Source organism: Diorhabda carinulata, chromosome 9 (genome assembly GCF_026250575.1).
Source record: "Diorhabda carinulata isolate Delta chromosome 9, icDioCari1.1, whole genome shotgun sequence".
Taxonomy (NCBI): Eukaryota; Metazoa; Arthropoda; class Insecta; order Coleoptera; family Chrysomelidae; genus Diorhabda; species Diorhabda carinulata.
Genome location: NC_079468.1, coordinates 12,191,998 through 12,212,987, shown reverse-complemented (window position 1 = coordinate 12,212,987; position 20,990 = coordinate 12,191,998). Strand labels below are relative to the sequence as shown.

The 20,990-nt window shown below is 32.4% G+C and overlaps 1 protein-coding gene and 1 non-coding gene across 6 annotated transcripts in view; one reads left to right on the top strand and one right to left on the bottom strand.

The window, feature by feature from the left end:
* Positions 1-20,990, top strand: part of LOC130898316 (protein yippee-like 2) — a 236,201-nt gene that overhangs the window by 178,160 nt on the left and 37,051 nt on the right. For all 5 annotated transcript variants that reach the window (XM_057807527.1, XM_057807525.1, XM_057807528.1 and 2 more), the window contains one exon: positions 2,903-3,083. In XM_057807527.1, coding sequence (XP_057663510.1) covers positions 2,979-3,083 — 105 coding nt within the window. In that variant the 5' untranslated portion in view covers positions 2,903-2,978. The remainder of the gene's footprint in view (positions 1-2,902; positions 3,084-20,990) is intronic.
* Positions 13,104-13,176, bottom strand: Trnar-ucu (transfer RNA arginine (anticodon UCU)). Its single transcript has one exon. It is a non-coding gene; the product is annotated as a tRNA-Arg (tRNA).

Genomic DNA, 20,990 nt, shown 5'->3' with positions numbered 1-20,990 from the left:
AACAGCTAGCAAAACATCAATTTCATTTTCTTCCTTTTTTAATCGGTTATGCTTTTCATAATGATGCGATTAAAGCGCTCCATAAATCTCTCTTGCTTTTGTAGCTTGCCGCCTTTCAGAAAAATGTTCACGTATACTCTTGCTGATAGTAAGGCGTTTTTATTGCATTCTCCTAATATCCAGATCATATCAATCATTTCATCACTAGTAAAATTCTTTTTTGCCCTAGTTCAAAATCTGCAAAAAACCAAAAAATGTATCAAACTGCCAAATCAAAAAACAATAGTGTGCCTATTGTTACGACATGTCATTGTCAAATATCAGTTGTTGACAAATATATAATCATCGGTTCTCGGTCAATACTATAACAGAAAACATCAAATATCATTCACAGTTTACCTTCTCTAAACACGATAACTTGGTTATCGAAACGCGCGTCAAACAATGTAATTGTGTGTGTTGGTGTAGTAGTAATGTAAACACTGTGTTCACCCTGTAAGATAGTAAATAATTTTAGAATGTCACAATAATCAATCACCCTGTTTACGACAAAACTTAAACCAAAAAGAAGCTTTTTTGCTGCTTAAGTATCCCACGCAAAGTGTGGATTGTAGAGGGCGTCGTTCGTAGTCAGTGTAGAGCTCCAGTGTTAATTAAATAAGAAAACTATAAGTAGCATATCGTCACATACGGACGCAAATGTCGATAATATAGATAAAAGTGAATGTAATTTTCGCATGTGCTGATGATTAGATTCTCAACACAAAAAATAAATGGATATATCTTCTAATTGCCTTCAAAAAATACGCTGCTAATATGTTTTATCAAAACTGTAGAAGTGATTCCTATGTTAATTTTCCATCATCTTTGCTGCCATCCTTTAAGGACAGTCTACCTAACCCATTGATCGATTTTTCATCATTCTTGCTGCCAGAAATTCTATCTGAACAGTACAAATAACTGCTATGTTGAAATTTCATCATTCTTGCTGCGAATATCTCCTAGCTAATGGTACTCTAAAAGAAACCCAGTGTAATTTTGTACAAATAGCTATACGTATCAAAATATAAACGTACTCATAATGCTCTCTAATATCTTTCTGAACTAGTCCAAGAACTATGGAATTACCATAATTCAAAAATACTTAGAACCAGGTTACTAACAGATGGAGAGTGACTAGGAAGATGTATCTTCTAAGTAATTATATAATTGTTGAACAAAGAGGTTATACAAGAGGAATACATTTTTTTAAAGAATTGTGCTGACCCTAATACATAGATTTATAAGAACTTTTGTTATGGCCGCAATAGCTGTAGACTTTCGAGCTATAACCCAGACTCAAAACAAACTTATATCGCCTATAAAGACCAAAGACTGAAGAGGTTAGAAGAATTGAAATAAATAATAGAGAATTATAAATATTTTATTCATAATTTTTTTTTTCATAAAGACCTCGTACTGTTTTCCGTACCTTGCACGAGATTTATCCGGCAACGAATTAAGAACAGCCGCATTGCTTCCTTCGGTGAGATCAGGTGGCGTGGATTCGAATAACTCTACATCTCTAATGTTTTCTTTATTATCATCATTCATTGTTATACATTAATTTAGGGAAAACTTCGGATAAAACAAATAATTTCAGAAAATTAAAAATTTAAGGTTATGCAAAATAATCGAAGTAAAACTGTCAGCTGTCAACATTGAAGTGGCTAGAGCATATTTAAGGAAGTTAAAGTTGTCTACTCCAGAGCGTCCCGAAAGTGTTTTGCAATACGGAACTGTCATTTTCGCTACAAGGAACGCTCAAAACAAACACAACTTTCGGTACGTGAATGAATACAGAATGAACAACTTTCAGATGGCGTCGTCTAAAAATACTGATTTGTCGATACCATCATGTTTTTTACTCAGAATACGCCACCTTATAACTTTCCTTACAATCCTTAAATTTAAACCCATACCTCATATTTTACTCTATAAATACAATTTTTAATGTAAAATACGTATTAGTTTCCTTTCCAAAGATAGTATATATAGTATTATTTCAAAATCAGATCAGTCTTATACTGTACAATATAAATTTTCAACTTTTTTTTGTGAAATTGCAGTTTTGTATATGGTGTTATTGGTACTTCATTGTCGATCAGCTGATTAATTATGAGTTGATGTTGTACCCTCACTGAAATAAGCGATTATAAAAATATTTCAAGAATATAAAGATAAATTTTATTATCAGCACAACCTATTTTGCAAAAAATATTCGGTGGTTCTGTAGTAAGTACCACATGGGTAGAAACCGCCCCAGCATAAAATTATTTGTTTCCTTTCCTTCGGAAAACAATGAATATATTAATAGAACATATATTATTTTTTTTTAATTAGTCAACATAAAATAATTATATAAATATTCAAATGAAGTTTTCTGAAAATCTTGTGTGTGAAATTAATGTACATATAATAAAAAAACCATGCTTCTAATAGAAAATATATTTTATGTATATTTATAGTATTGTTGTTAAATGTATTGATGATGTAAATATATTATAAATGCAATGTATAATAAAACAACAACGGTATATGGAAATCCAAAATTAGTAAATTAAAAACAATGCAAACTATCATAATGTCGACAGTTCAAACTCTCTCATTACTTCTATCCTTCAAATCTACAACCGCTTTCAACGTTCTTACATAATAGATAATTCAAGCAACCTCAATTACATATCATGCAACATATAAAAAAACATTCACAAGTCGTGGAAAAATATTCTTATTAAAGTTATTGTAACATTTTAATATTATCACAACGCCTCCCTCTTCTTTTTGGTTAATTTCAAGAAATACTGATTGTTTGTTCACTCTAACCAATGAATAGTCTTTAAACTAGCGTCTATTGTTTCAGGTGTGACAAATCCGCATGGCCTGCCGTCGCAGCCAGCAGCAGCACCAGCAGCTCAGCAAGCAGCAGGCAAGTTACAATGGTCAAAACGTTTCAGGCCTATTTACCACCACAGTGTCATCGCACATATTCGTGCATACATTGTCGAGCTCATTTAGCAAATCACGATGAACTTATATCTAAGGTGAGTTTTGACTATAACTGAATTGATACTTTATGTCAAGGTCGTTTCCAAATTTTATTAGAGGATCGCTATTTAAGTTTTGAGATAGACAAATAAATACAAATACTTGTATTGGATATGGTTTCAAAATATCCATCAAGATCAACAAACTTTTGCATGCGTTTGAACCATTTGTCGAAACATTTTTTCCATTCCGATTGAGGTACCTCCAAATCATGTAATTTGAACGCATCAACCGCTTCGGGTGTAGAAAAACGTTAATATTGCAATTTATTTGTGATCTGCGGGAATAAGAAGAAATTATTGGGTGCCAAACAAGGACTGTACGTCGGATGATCCATCAATTCGATGTTTTGACTGTTTTTGTTGGATCTGATGTGGGAGAACTCCTATTGACGTGACGGGGAATAATTAGTCTTTTGCGCTTGGTCCTCCTGATTTTTTTCAAACATTTCTGGAAAAAAAATGCTGGTGTATCTACGTTGCTCTAATTGAACGGTGGCGACATGTCCAGCTATTCCTAAAAAACAGGAGACTGTTTGCTACGAAGTGCGCGAACAATTTTGCTCGTCTTGAAATACCCATACAGTCGATTGATATTTGATATGATAGTTTCGGGTTCATATGCATAGATCCATGATTCGTCGTTTGTCACGATCTTATAGACGTCTTATAAAGTACCGCTATTGAATTTTTCAGTATTTCTTCGCACCAATCGCTAACAAATCTTTTTGACAGCCAAATGTTCATGCAATATTAAAGCGAAGTGGGACCAAGATTGATTCGGAAAACCAGCTGGCTCAAGATGGTGCTACATCACCAAAAGTCGAAGCAAATTGGGTTAATACACGTCGAAAGTAGAAGAAAATCTTCGCATGAAAATGTTTAATACCATTTTTGAACCAAGATGAATGTTTCAAGTATATGTAAACAATTCAAATAGCACTCGTATGACAACACGTTCTGAGTATTTCACCATTAAAATGCCAAACTTTATGATGGCAGTGTCAGATTTAACATATTCATATCAGTGTTGCCAAATCTCAAAACTTAAGTGCCAACCCTCAACTGCACAGAAAGATAAAACCTTACTAAAAAATGCAAATGAAATATAAACAAACCTATTGAAGATATAATAATAAGTTGTAAAAGTTGAACATCACCTTGAATCAATGATTTTATTATCACATAAAAAGGAACACTTATCCGCATCTTATATCTTGATATGTTTTGATCGGTACCTGCTATCAAGCAATACAGCACTCGATTTATTTAACTCAAATTCTTGATTACCACATTAATTTATCCTTTTTTATTGCTATTATTGCTTCTCTACTAATTCATCCGTGCAAAAGCGAAAAAATATATTCCAACTCGACATAACAATGCTTGTACTATATCTACAGTTTTCTTATATCATTAAAAGTAATTAAAAAGTCCGTCAGTTGCAATAGATTTTGAAGACAAGTAACGACAAGCTTCAAATATATTCTTTGATTGTGTTGGAATACATTCATTATTTCGGTTTCTGTATACAAGGTATTTCAAAAAAGAATGGACCCAGTTTCTAGGACAGGTAAATATCTTAAAAATAATTAGGGTTTGCTTAGTAAAAAAATTACTTAACGACATCCGTATTCAAAAAGTTGTAGAAAAAAATTCATTCATATTTTTTATGCTACTGACATCATTCGAATGAAATTTTATAGGAAGCTATATACATCCCATGAATTTATTAAATGGGGATTTGATGCTCACATTTAGCTGTCTTTGAATTACAGGTACAAACCTAAATATCTTTAAATTTCGAACTTGGGAAGGTCCCTTCATTCTCTTAGAGAAATAAATATAATCTTATTTGAAAGGGTTAAAATAGTATTCACTCCAGAACTAAATCCATAAAGTCATACAAAATCTGTCATTGTAAATGAAATCAAATCCAATATTTTATAAAAACAAACAACATTAATACCAAACTGTTCGGCTTTCTTTGTCGAATATTTTCTACCAGATTATCCAAATTTTCGTAAAAGCTTTCAGATACATAATCACGAATTAATATTCATATGAATGTTTTCCTTGCTAGGTAAATGTGAAGAGAAAATAATTTCGAATGTAAAAACAACGAAAAAAGTTACTTAAATATTATCCTGAAAGTGCTCCGACTCATGGAATGATTTGTAATTCTTTGCTTTTAAAAGTTACTATATGAATTCAGATGATGCTGTACATCCGGAAGCATTATTTACTTCAACTTCTTCAGAAATAGTGAATAAATAAAGTGAATATTTCTACCGGGTATTTATTATTTTGTCGGTGGATGCCGGATCGCTTTTACGGCTAATAAGGTTGTAACCCATTATCATGGAATTCTGAAGATTTAATCCTATCGATTTATTGATTAATAATATCTAGAAAAATGGATATCAGTAACTGGTCTATATTCTGCTGACAGGTTTTGATATAACGGCCTTATTAATTGCAATTCGAAAGATGATCTGCTATTCTTCGAGGGAGAAAACAGAAACTTTCCTGGCTAATGAATAATTGAATTATATTCTCAGAAGAACGTGAAGCTGATTGATCTTTCGATATCTCGAATGGCTCGTAATTACAAGGTAGGACGTACAATTTGTTGAGCGGTTTTGATGTTGGTGCATTTACTGAGATGAAATTAAACCAAAAAGCGGTAAAGAGAGACATAGAACACATAAGAACAGAACAGGAAGACATCAAGAAAGAACTAAAAATATTGAAAATGGAAAATAAAACACTAAAGGAGGAAAATGAGAAAATTAAAGAAGAAAATCGAAAGATCATAGCAGAAATGATATAATTAAGAAAATCCATTGGCCGACTTGAAAAAGAAAGAAAGAGAAGTAACTTGTTGCTAACTGGAATAAAACTGAATACAGAAGATGAAATGAGTCTGAAGGAAGCAGCTGAAAGAATAAAAATACGCACCTGAATCTGAATATTGAAGTGAAACATGCAAAAAAGTTGGAGAGAAAACGTGCTTAATAGAATTAAGCACAGAAAAGGAAAAAGACAATATCCACCCGAATGAGCACAAATTGAGAGAAATAAGAACAGAACAAACATACATTAATGAAGACCTCACACGAGGAGAACTGGAAAAAGAAAACAACTGCGGAAAATAGCGAAGGAAGAGACAGAAAAAGGAAAAACAGTAAAAGTTGGTTACAATAAAATAACAGTAAGCGGAAAAGAATGGAAATGGAGCAACGTAGAGAAAAAAATAGTAAAGCCAAACGATTCAAGAAACTAATACGACAGTAGTAATAAGTTTAGTAATAAGAACAATAGCTCTAGTAGTAATTTTAGCTGTAATGTTAGTTATAATAATCTGTTATTATATGTTATAAAATAATAGGAATGTTAATAAGGCTAACGAGTATAGTAAAAATAAAAAAAATATCAATACGGGGACACGACAAAAGTCAAAACAGAAAAATAGCAGTAAACAAACAACCAAGACTAAATCAAAGAAGGAGAACCAAGAAAGACAACAATTATTAATAGCAAAATGGAACATAAAGACTCTCTTAAAAACCGGAAAGATGGAAGAAGTAGCAAAGGAAATAGAAAAATATAACATAGATATCACGGCAATACAAGAAACGAGATGGGAAAAAGAGGGAGAAATAAAAAAAAACATATTCCTATTTAGCGGAGAACCACAAAGGGGAAATAATGGAGTTGGATTCTACGTAAAGAAGGAAATGAGAAATTGCATTGTAGATTTTAAACCAGTAAAAGGAAGAATAGCAACTCTGAGACTGAAATTGAAGAACAAATATGTTACAGTTATCAATATATATGGACCAATATATGTGGATGGCACAAGAGAATAAAAAAGATGACTTCTATGAAGAGCTAGGTGGAGAGAAAATACCAAAGAGAGACGAGATAATGTTACTTGGAGAGGCAAATGCACAACTAGGAAAAGAAAATTACCTACGAAATGTGATAGGAAGTAAAAAAGGAACAATCCAATTGAAACTAACGACAACGGGTACAGACTAAACCCAAGTGGCAGAAATAATGAAATGAAGTGTTTATCAACCAAATTCGAACACCCCACAAAACATAAAGCAACTTGGAGACACCCAAGTAGAAACACCGAAACCCAAATAGATCACATTCTGGCAACAAAAGAAATTAGCAAAAAAACAACGGATACAAGAACTTACAGAGGAGCACAAGCAAATACAAACCATTATCTAGTAATGGCAAAAATAAAAAATCTTGAACTAAGCAGATATTATGGAACAAAGAAAAGTACAAAAAGAAGGGACGCAGGAAAAAAGAAGAGAATAAGATAAAATATCAAGAAGAATATTCGAGGATCACAGAAAATTACTCAATAGACAAAAAAGAGGTTAACGAAACGTGGAGGAAAATAAAAACCAATATTGCAAAAATGGTGGAAGAGACACTAAACAGGGAGAAAGTGGAGACGAATACGAAAGGAAAGGAAAAGGAATAGAACAAATTTATAAAAGAAAAAAGAACGAATGGCTTAATAGAATGATAGAAGAAATAAATAATGATGGAAAAACAAATAACTTGAGACAATTCTTCAAAAAGATAAAATATCAAAACTATAAACCAATAATAAAAACAAGAGGGATAAAAGCGAGAGATGGCAAAATAGAACACCGCCCACTAGAGATGGAAAATATATGGAAAGAATACTATAGAGAAAGCAAAGCAAATAAAGAAATAATGTTAACAGAGGAAGAAGATGAAGAGGTAAAATGCCCTATAGAAAATGAGGTGCAAGACGAAATAAGAAAACTGCGGAATAACAAAGCCCCGGGAGATGATGGAATAGAACCGGAACTTCTTAAATATGGTGGAGAAAAACTAAGTAAACATATTCATCAACTAATGGAGCAGATATGGAAACAAAACAAAAACCCAGACGAGTGGAGTACAGGCATAATCATACTAATATTTAAGAAAGGAAATAAAGAAATATGTGAGAACTATAGAGCCATCACCCTGCTAAATACGGCCTATAAAATACTGGCAAATTTAATAAATGGAAGGTTGAAGGAATTAGCAGAGAGAAAACAAGGGGATTATCAAAACGGCTTTAGACCAGGAAGATCAACTATAGACGCAATCTACATTATAGACCAAATGATAGAAAAGACAACAAATAAAAGGAAAATACATATAGTTTTTATTGACTTCAGATGTGCTTTCGACTCAATAAAAAGAGAGAAAATAACAGAGAATTATAAAGTCAAGGATATCCAAAAAATTGAAAAAACTCATAGAAATAATACTAAATAAGAGTGACATTAAAGTGAAATTCCGAGGTACAACATCAGATAAAACGTACACAAATAAGGGCGTTAAACAGGGAGCCCCAATGTCACCAACGCTATTCAACATAATTCTGGAAGGCATTGTTAGAAACGCAGGACTACAAAATAAGAACATTATAACAGATGCAATACAGATGATGTAACGATTACAGCAAATGGACAGACGGAATTAATAAAATCGATTAACAAATTAGAAGGAGAAGCAAGAAATTACGGACTAAAAATAAATGCAGAAAAAAAATACATGAAAATAGGAGGAAAACTAGAACAGAAATCAAACCAATTGAAAACTAACAAATTCAATTTTGAAACAGTATCGACCTTTAACTATCTAGGAATAACGTTGGGACAAACAATTAGAGAGAGGATAAAGGATAGGATTCAAAAATGCTATCAAGCCTATGGAAGAAACAAAAACCTACTTAAAAACAAAAACATAACCGAACAAAACAAAATAAAGATGTACAAAACCCTAATAAGACCAGTAATCACATATGCAATGGAAACAACAGTAACAAACAAAAGAGAAGAAAAAGAACTCAAAAGAACCGAAAGAAAGATAATGAGAACTATAACAGCTCCAAACGTAACACAGGAAGGAGAAAGAATAGCTGAAAAAAACGAAGAAATAGAGAAAGAACTGGGGAAAGAGAATATAGTGAGACACATAAAAGCACAAAGGCTCAACTAAGCCGGGCACATAATGAGAAGAAAACCAATTGAAATGATCAAAAGAATAATGCAATGGATCCCATTGTGGCCAAGGAGAAGGGGCAGGCCGAGAAAAACTTGGAGAAACGAAATAGAGGAGGACATAAGAGGACACTCAATGTATAAAACTAGAGAGCAAATGTCGGAACCTAAAAGAACGGAAAATAATAACAAAGCAGTCAAGACAAACTAAAAACTATAAAGAAAATAAAAATTAGAAAACGAGGAATAATCCACCTTAAAAAAAGGATTTGAAGCGCCAAAAGCGATAGCCATAATCTACATAGGATTGGAAGGCTTGATGATGATGATTATCCTAACCGAAATCCCATAACAACATCTAATTGTAATTGTAGATACAGGTCACTTAACAATCCTTATTGGATGCGTGAATCCCACCCAATATCCTGAAAAACTAAATGTATGGGCTGAGATATTAGGCGACAAAATAATTGGTTCCTTTTTCATTGAGGGTAACTTAAGTGATCCGGCGTATTGAGATTTATTGGAAAATAGTATTATACCTGAGTTTCTGAGATAATTGAGACGTTCCATACATAAAACCCACTCTGTATACTTTATCTATCAAATATAAAGTCAACATCTAATATTTAATTCGAATCTTCTACTAGAAAAAAAAATGAAATTGAAAAGAAGAAAAAAAAAAGATAGGAAATTATTGGAACAGATTTCATAAAATCGACTTTATTTGTGACATATCTGTCACCAAGTAGGTGAGCACGCGCTCAAGGCACCATTGATAAAGTGCTTTTAATAAAGTTAGTGCCGTCTATTCATCAACGAAGGCATTAGCTTTATTAAAATCGGCTCTATGGCTCTTTTTTAATGGATAGTTAGTTGCCTGATTGTGTTTTCAGAAATAAAGACAAAAGAATATCGTTTTCAAAACATAATCAAATTCCCGGTGTTTGTTGTATAAATTCGTTTTTGTTGATATGTAAACGATGTCCAAATCCAAAAGATTTAGTTTTCGCCATAAAGGCGATATTGTTTTTAAAAGAGATCGAGTCTAGTAACCCTATAATTAACCTTCATAATTTATTAAGAAAAAAAAATTCCCCATACTTTCTAGACAATAGACAAAATTTCAGGTTAGAAATAACAGATGTGTGTCGAATGCGACAATGTTCCGAGAACTCTGTTTTTAAAATCTACTTTTTATTAAAAGTAATAGCAAGTAAAGTCGGCATCAATAAAATCGCCATTGGTCCGATAAATTTCTAATATTTTAATTACTTTTAATATTGAATTCCATAGATTATAGAATATAATATATTTATTTCAGCCCAATCTGTGAATATTTAGATTTCCTCAAATTAACTTGAATCACAAAGTTATTAGTTGAAAAATCATCATATATATATATATATATATGTAATTTGGTCTTACTTTAAATGATAGGATAGTTATTATTCAAATTAATGGTCTCAATAATTAATAATAAATTGTTCATTAACGTTAATTGTTGTTATTAATCGTAGTTTCCATAAGTCTGGAACAGATGGCGCCTTAAGCGAATTTCTTTACAGAGAACTGTAAAATTTTGTCCTTTGCACCTCATAGATGGCGCCATACTTTAATGTGATATATTTTCTTAGACTACACACTATACATGTCTCATTTTGCCTATACCACTTAACGTCGCTTCTTTCAAATCATTCTTCATTTTGTCTTCGTTGCATACATTAATTCGAATACTTTTTTTTTACTTCTAACTTACAATTATTCAGAGAACAGAGAAATCTATTCACATTGAAAATTCAAATACTAGTTTTAGTAAAATGCCACCTAAAAAATCCAACCTTAACGCCCGTAGCAAGAAGACTCGATGTGCACTGAAAGAGCAGTCGAGCAGACAGCACAAAGAATTAACACAGCTGAAATTCGTGCACGAGACAGCGTGATAATCGTCGATATAAAAATACATTGAGAACCAGGGTAGCACGTCAACAACACATAGATTCATATAGAGAACAAAATCGAGAAAATCATCGAACCAACCGCGCAATAACACGTGGATCATTTGTTCGTCTTGCATTTAATTATGAACCCGGCGTTAAAATTTCGCAATGAAACACCTTTGAATTCCGTTCTTTCTGGCATTTCAAATTTATGAAAATTATTTTTGCGTAAGACACGAACATTTAATTCTTGTTTCCAAATTATGTCGTTTGGAGCATCCAAAGCTTGTGAGTTGTCATCTGATAGTCGTAATTCTGAGACAACATTCAAAATTCAAGGCCAGGTATATCATAAAAATGGATCATCGATACCAATGCCAAATGAAGATCCAAAATTTCTTCAGATCTATTTTATGGACAATTGTGAAGAACGTGTAACAACTCGATGCCAGTATAACTTCATTGAACAAGCAGAAGAGAATTATTTCAAATCAAATCACTCAGCAACAGCAACGCATGGCAGAGTCTGCTGGTTTTTCAATATATTGATTCAATATTTTTGAAGTGATATATACACGTTCCCCATTACTGTAAGTGATCCTATTGGTCAAATGACCTCAAATGTCATTAATTGACATGAGTAATATACATGTTCTCCATTTTTGTACATTTTGAGTGACAATAGCTTGTAAAAGAAAGATTCTTACAATTACAAATTCAAAAGTTGTTTAGCTTTTCATTTGATATCCACCCAAACCAGATCAATGCGATTTAACTCGCAATGATAGAGAGGAGCAAAAGTATGTTATCTTTTCTCCAAGAACATGTTAGTAACTTTTTAACAAAGAGGATATTTATTTATATAAATATTTCCGAAAACCTTTGAATTCATTTATTCACAATAGTATTCAGTTTTTTTTATTCAAATACCAAAATGCCAAAATCTAAGGATTAGATTCGGAGACCGTAGCCCTTATTTCATAAAGTTGATATTAAAGATAGAGAGAGAGCGGCATGTAAGTGAAATTGTACTCTATTTCTCTTCTTTGCCATTTCCACCACTCGAAAATTCGTTAACATATAATAAGAAAAGAATTGAGAGAGGAAGAATTGAACAAACTTCCATACGACACTTTCCCTATCTTTAATATTAACTCTATGCTTTATGCACGCGAATTTGATATACTTTTCCTGCGTATCACTATCTTACCATTTATCAAGTCATTCTCTCTCCATTCACCCTACCGTGATAGACGTTTAGTATTCTGTAAGTTGTTGTTTGACTCATATATGAGTCTAATCAAATATTTTGGAGCTAGCGATATTTTCTCACAGGAACCACGTAATGAGCTTGGGTTTTTTGCATTTAATTCCAGTATAGTTGTAGATGTGCCGAAACGAAAGGAAATTTGGGCATTATTAAGAAACAATTAATTAAATGAACCAAAATGTGATTTTTTCCATTTCCAATTTCATTTAAACTTGCTATAGATCAACACAAAAATTTGTTGAATCAGGATAATGTCATAATTTGTGGAGATATTAATGAATATATGTCAACAACCACCGAATTGGAAATTTTTTGAAATCAACATATGATGTTGATTTAGTATCTTTAAGAGAAGCTACAACAAACGCAAACACAATCATAGATGGAGCAAAATTAAGTGCTTACAAAATTCGTTTTTTAAATTAACAATTTGGTTAATATTTACTGATTGCTAATTGTAAAAAATGGCTAATCTCTTGCGCCGAGAGTAAGACGACTTTTTTAATTGTTTAATAAGAGTTTATTTTCAAAAAAATATATATTGTTCAATCAATAACAATACCATAGACAACACCTCAAAACATCAGTCAGTTTTTTTCTTCTATTTAGATTCAAAAAAATTTTCATATTTATATATTGATAGTTGTTTGCAAAGTGATATGAGAGGAACCTAATAAAACAGTCCACCACATTGCAATAGTTATTTTAAGTTCTTATTATTATTTTTTCACGAAAAAAAAAAATTACCACATAGCAACATCCCTGGTGGGGATCGAACCCACGACCTTTGGATTAGAAGTCCAACGCGCTATCCGCTGCGCTACAGGGACTCACAGTTGAAAACATTAATACGACGTACAAAACTGTGTGAAAAACAAAATAGATTCGAACATTAGATAGTACATGTTATCAATCTATACGATTTATCTGTTTATAGAGATATCGTGTTTATTATTCAAGTTGTAAGATCTACAGAATTAGACAAAATAGATTATAAACAATATATTATGTTGTTGCAATAGTTTTTTGATCATTGAATTTTATGTGGCAACCTCTAATTTTAAGCACAATATATAGAGAATACAAAAAAAGATTTTCTATTTAAGAGGTATTTTCGATAAGCCTTTGCAGATACATCCTACCAAAGTTCAGGAACTTTATCTTTCTGGAAAATTAATTCATATCTTAAGTAGTCATTGTATTGATTCATAAATGTATATTTAATTATATTTATATTTATATTCGTCCTCAAGTAAAAATTGAAAAATACAGATGGATGGCCTTCACTCTCATCAATTTATTAAAATGATTATTCGTTACTCAAGGTAGGTACTACATCATAACCCAATCCATTGTATCGTCTAACGAAACTAAAATAAATGTAAGCGGTCGTTATAAATAATAAGTTGTAATAACTTTTCAACTCTCTGTATTGAAAGAATGGATAAAACAAATTACTAATTTATTTTCAGTAATTAGTGTCTTTCTCCTCAAATATTTATAAATCACGTATTTCCATTTTTTCTGCAGTTTGCTCCTATTTTGTTTTTCGATTTCGTTTCCCCTTATAGTAAATTCAGAATTAGACTGATAAAAACTGGTGTACCACAATACAATGTTCTACGTCCACTGCTGTCCACATTATTCTACACACCCTTGTTTTATTTGTGCCAGTAACAGAACAAACTGCTGTAGGTACATTTGCAATTAACACATGTTTACTGGCACTTAGGGAAACTAAGAAAAAGGTTAATGAAACACACCAAGAATTAGACTTAATGAAGGTAAATCAGTGCATGTAAATTTTACAAAGAAACACACTGGTCAAATGTCTATTATCATTAATAAAAAGGTTATTCTAGCACCACTAAGTACCTAGATATGAATTTAGAGGTGAAGCTACGAGGTGAAGAGCATATTCAGAAAACAAGTTGTCACATTCCCGGTGCCAGCCAGACTATAGCACATTGTTTACCGTTAGCAATAAGTAAATTATTAACAAAAATCGCAATTTATAAAACGGAGTTTCCTTGAAAAATAAAACAAAGAAATATATCAATAATTTCATTTATTTAATAATCATTATTTCTCGACAATTCTCATAATTGTCTTCTATTGTCATTTGATGTTGATCGATGTTTTATGTTATCTATTATCGTCGATTGATATCGAATCACGTCAATTCATGTCATCAATGAGGCCTCAAATGAGTGAAACTTCTTCATTTTCTTCTTTTGCTATCCATTAATGAAAGTTTGCGAAAATTTTATCTTGTCTCTGGCGGTATGAATTAACTCTCCTGTAGTTCTTATACCTGCCCAATTTTTGATATTATGCAGCCACGACATCCACTTTCTCCCAATTCCTTTATTCCCTCTATCTCTCCTTCTATCAAAAGTTGAAGCAGAGGGTACCTCTCACTCCGTATCACATGTCCGAAGTATGCTTTTTCTCTACGTTTTATCGTGTTCACTCTTGCTATTTTCCTCGGAATTTTTTCGTTTGTTTTTCTTGCTTTCAAAATTCTTCAGTAGATCCACATCTCAAATGTCTCCAATCTGTTTATGGTGTTAACTTGCAATGCCCAGGTTTCCATACCGTCTTCTGTGATTGAGGTCTAAACATTTCAATTTCATGAAAGAGCTTGCTTTTTCTATCCTGCACTTGATCTACGTCTGATGACCAATCTTCACATAATCAAATTCCCAGATAGTTAAATTTTGTCACCCGATCAATCTCTCCGCTATTGTATGATAGTTTTACATTCTGGAACTCATCTAATTAACGGGGGAGCACTAGGAATTTTTTTCTTATTTCATCACTCATGTTGTCTGCTATCTGTATCATCGGTATATCGCATATCGTTGATCCACGTGCCATTTACTTTGATGCCTAATTGTTGACATTCGAGGGCTTCTTAAAAGATGTTTTACGAATAACGGTTAAACAGGAGTGGGAAGAAGACACATTCCTGCCTAACACCTTTAAGGTTTTTCTGAGCCTTTGAAAAAATTCGTTGTTAATTAACTCCAACTGTAACTAATTGGTTTCAATAGAAGTTTTCAATACTTAATATTTGGAAAAGTTTATGGTGTTACACTCTGTCACAAGTTTTTTCGTAATCTAAAAAACACATCTTCCTCTAGTCTGAATCGAGTTCTGAATCAGTACTTGGGTTGCAACTAGCACATTCCTCGTACCGAGATCGCTTCTAAATCCGAATTGGGACGAACAATTTTATGGAAATTCTGAAGTGAATAAATAAGAAATATTTTCAGAATGTGCTTCATCAAGCTAACTAACCTGTGGTCTTCGCATTTTGTTGCGTTGTTCTTTTTAGACAGTGGGATGAAAAGAGAGTTGGTCCGGACTGTTGATAGACACAGAAAGAGGATCGGTATATCCCTCTCTATTTCTCTCTATTCTTTTCTGATTGTATTGTTCATCAATTTTCGAATAGTTGAAATGACAAAAAGAGATAATAGAGAGAGTACAATTCCAATTACATGCCGCCCTCTCTATTTTTAATATCAACTCTATGGAATAAAGGCAATAGTTTCCGAATTTCAAAAGAATTTGACACTATTCTGCAGAAATGAATTCAAAAGTGTTTGGACAATGTTTCAGAAATATTTTTCTTTGTAGTCCTGGAGAATATCCCTTTTTTAAATAATTAACAACAAGGGCCTGGAGAAAAGATGACTACATCTTATCAAGATGCGAGTTAAATCGCATTGAACTGGTTTCGGGCTTAGATGGATATAGAAGGAAAACAACTTTTAAATTTGTAGATGTACGAGATATTTTTTTACAAACTATTGTCGCTCAAAATATACAGAAATGGAGAACATGTATATACTAAAGTCATTTGTGGTTATTTGACCAATGGGATAACATTTTGGTTAATTCAATTGATTTTTTTCTAATAATGTCAGCAATATCTTTCGTTTTGGTACACAGGATTTGAATGCGGAAAACTCAAGCTCCCCTACTTTTTGGAAAAAATGCGCTAAAATAGAAAACAACTAAATGTGAAACATGGAAAACTATACTATCTATTAAATAGAAACACTGAACTATTTTTTTGAAATGATGATATAAAAAGGTCTGTGTGGACATAAGGCATACAACTTCAAGGCTGTGCCAGCTCAAGCAATATTGAAATTATACGAAGACTCCAAAACAAGGTATTGAAGGGTATTGTTAAAGTCCCTTGGTATGTAAGAAACAAAGACCTACACTGATCTTTAAGAATAGAAGTGGCAGCAAACGATGGAAGCTTGAAAAACAGCTTCACAATCACGAGAATGTTAGCTGCTGGACCAACGGGGATAGCAAGAAGACTCAAAAGAGTTAAACCTTTTGAGCTAGTGTAGTATATGACAATGAGTATTGTGTAGTTTATTGGCCAAAATATACAAAACTGAGAAAACTCCAGTGGGTCCAATTTGGTAAAACACTTTAGCTCCTAAGATTTTAATAGGAAAATATTGCTGGTCAATCTAATCTATAGATTAAACTACGTTTAAAGTGTGAAACGATTTTATCTGAGTGAAAGCAATAAAAATAAGTCTAATTTTTATAAACCATAGTCATCAATTATACAGGGTGGGCCATAGTAATTTACTTTTCATGTGACAGAAAAAGATATGTTGTCCTTTAAATTAATAAAGATGTAAAGATGTAAAGATGATGTAAATATCGAAAAATATTATTGACAAACATTATATCTAAAGAATATTTCGTATTTCTAATGTCTATACTTATAAATAAACGGTTGGGGATAAGAGGGATTTGATAAATGACGGATGCCTGTTTAGTGAGAATGTGTACGGTTTAATTATGGAACTATCGGAGAGTTACCTTGGAAAAAAATAAATCGACCACCAGTTAAATCTTAATTGGGAACAGGATCGTAGATAATACTGATGGATACATTCTATTTAAATGAACCTCGGACGAATGGAAGACACACTTTTAGAAAATCCAGCAGGACAAGCTAAGTTTTGTAGGTTAAACAACGGGTTAAAAAACGCAAATTGGGGATGATAATGTTCAGTAAACACAAATGCAGATTAATATTGCACGTCATTTGACATTATACAAGTCTTTAACCACTGCATCATGGCTACTCTACCACAAAAATTCCATAAGTAAGTTAAACAAATTCCTAACGTCAAATTTTATTTAATATTTTGTCAGGCTTAAAAATATGAAAATAGCAAAGCTAAGTGAAATGATGGAGAAAAAAGTGCTCAGTGAATACTTGGCAATAATGATATCTGCCGCTGCCTCGGTCTTTGAACTTCATCTGCGCATGTTTTTGATCAAGAAACATTGCTTCTTGCATTGCATTGCACGTTGTATTGCATCATGTCAAGCGACGTTTATGGGTTTGGTACCATTTTTATTGCGTGCAAGTTGCAATACTAGGGAGAAATGAGTTTCTGATTTACTGATTACGTCTCTCGTCAAGGATTTCCTTATTATATTATGCTTTATTTTCCTTATGGATTATCAATTTTTTTTCATCTTTTTTCAATAATTTATTTATGTTTTTTCGTCAAATTGTGTAACTTAACTCATGTTTTCCCTTGTTCTATCTAGCCAGGACCTGGCCTACCATTGTAAAGGTGCTTTTTTCTGCCCATCTGACTTCAAAAATAAGTCAGCAGTAGATATAATTATTGCCAATTATGTACTGACCACTTTTTTGTTTACTTCATTAGCTTTGTTATTTCCATTTTTAACCCGTCCACAAAACATTGAACAAAATTCCACGTTAGGAATTTTGTTAGCAGTAATTAATTTCTTTTATTAAATATTGAAGGTACTTCAAATATTCTTTTCCACTAGTAGTTTATTCTTAGATCTTTTTCTATCTCAGTTTTTGATTACACTGATCAACAGAATTAATACATCAGTTTTCTTTTTGACATCAAGACATATATTTTTATAAAAAGTACAAAAATCAACAACATATTTCTTAGTGTAAAATAAATAGCTATGATTTTCATGAATATTTAGCTTCTTGTAGATTCCTTCCCCTCCAACAATAAACTGCTAGCCTTCGTGGACTTTTTTCCCTTCATAGCGTTTTTCTATTAAGTTAATGCACTGATGAAATCTTTCGCCTTGTTCGTCATTCACAGCACTCTCGGGAAAGAAATCCAGATTGGAGTGCAGGATATGTATTTTTAAAAACATATCACATCACAAAACTTTGTATCAAATTAGAAGCTGATTGATTAAGTCTTTGTAATTTTCCACTAGGAAATTTTGAAGAGCATTCACAAAACATTTTCAGTCGACTTTTGACAGATCATTCAGATTGCCTTTAAAGTTTGTATCCTTCATTAGTTCCCGGGTTTGAAGACCAATAAACATTCTTTTCTTTAATATTTGCCTCACTGAGTTTGGAAAATTTCTCTTTCAGTGGTAAGAATCCACTTCTTTTACAAAATTTTCCAACAGGCCGAGCATTATATGCAACGGTGCTAACGGCTCTCTAGAGAATCATTTTGAACATACTTTGTCCCGAAGTAAGTGATCCACGCTTGATCCAAGCTGTAGCACAAGCAAATGAGCCATGACTTTCAAATCTCCACAAATTTTCTAAACATGTTCACTATATTTAATTTTTTCTAGAAGGAACTTCATGCTTTCGTTAGTCTCTTTCATAGAACCATTTGCAACCGGCACTGAAAGTCATTTGTTTCCGTTTTATAGCAACACTTCTTCTAAGCTAGTTTTTGAGTGACTTTCATATTCAATAGACAATAGCCAGTGACTTTCATATTCAAAATTCAATAAATTCATCACTACAGAAATGTTATTATAATAGAGTAAATCATCTGCTTTAGAAAAGTAAGGCTTCATTTCATCGTACCATGTTGGAAATAAGAAATTTTCGTACCTGGAGAAAGTACATCCCAGACGTTTAACCTAAACCCCAAAAACTCAGCCTGCTTTTTAGACAAAATCAAATCACATACTAAATTGTTTAAATCACTTTGTATCAATAAAAACGGTTCTTTTGAAATTCATAACTTGGATCACTTTTTTGAGATACCCTATCGGGTTGACTAAAAACAAATTCTGGACTAGAAACAGAATTCTAACTTTGGAGGCTTTGGGTACTGCTCAATGTGTTTGGACTTTGTTGTAACGCCTTTGAATCAAACAAAAGTAACAATCACTCACATGATATTTTGGTTCCGTCCAAATCATTGGTATACCAAAAGACAAATGTATAGATTCTTGTATAGCCAACCTAATAGGAGTCGCACATACGTTACACAACATATATTTGGAACCCATGATAATCTGTATAGCAATTTTCAATTAATGGCGTAAATTTTCGACGTTGAGATAGAAAAGTTAATTCTCCAACGGGTTATTAAAACTCTTTCGCGGTATATTGACTATGTAGAAAACGTAACGATAGTCGCCTGAATTAAGTTATTCAAACAAAATAAGATAGATCAGGTCAGAAAAGAATATATACGAGTAGCTGTCACAAAAAAACTGGATGTGACTGAAACAAAATAATAATGTTTTTTTGAATGTCGGTACATCAAAACAAAGTTGAAGTTTCTGAAACCGTTGGCGATATTCATAGTGAATGCACAGTTTTGGTTTATTGGTGGAAAAATTTAGTATAAAACAGGGAAGTCAAGTCATTAGGTTTCAGTTTACCTTCAGTCTCTGAAGACGATAACTTGGCTATCGAAACGCGCGTCAGACAGTGTAATCGTGATTGTGTATTCTATTGGTGTTAATAATGTATTCAGTATACATCAAAACAAATAAAAATCATCACCAAGCTCATGTGACAAAAATAGTGTTATCAGTTTGGCCGATATACTTGTCCAAATATTAGATACTTAATACGAATGCACAGTTGTTAACAAAAACTGCATCAAGAGAAAATAAGTATCCAGAAAAAATGGTAAATAAAATAAAAAATAAAATTTTCATAACAGCTATCACGTCGCTATTACAGGTTTTCTGCGATTTTCTTTAACTTGGTGAATCGATTTACCAGCCAAATCGTCGACGACAGAAATAATGCACCACTCTACCTTCCTAAATCCACCACAACTCTACCCCTGCAGGGACAAATTTCACTATATCAGGGCCAAATCTAATTTATCCCTTATTCCAGATGAATTACGTCTCCACCTCAAACAACCCAACGCACTCCCCTCTCTCTTTCTCTCTTTACAGCTATAAAATTATTTTAATAAATATGAACTCGTGGCGTTGCCCCGCATCTATCAACATTGCTTTACTAAAATAAATTTACTGTCATATTGTATATCGAGAGCATTATTACTAGAAATTATATAGACCGATTTCGATTTTTTTTAATTTACACCAAGCATTGCTAGGTCCTCCATAATGTATACTCCAATCCTCCTTCATATAGTACGTGATGAATTGCTGAGCGCCCGACTTAATCAGAATCCAATTCCAAGCATGGCTAACTAGCATTAATTTGAAAATGATTTCTGTTCAATTACGAATGAGTTTATCTTGAACCTAGGTGAATAAATGTTCATGGATAATTTTCTTTATCCACATACAAAAACGATGTTGTTAATTATAAGAAAATTCTTATTCGCATTAATGGAATAAAATA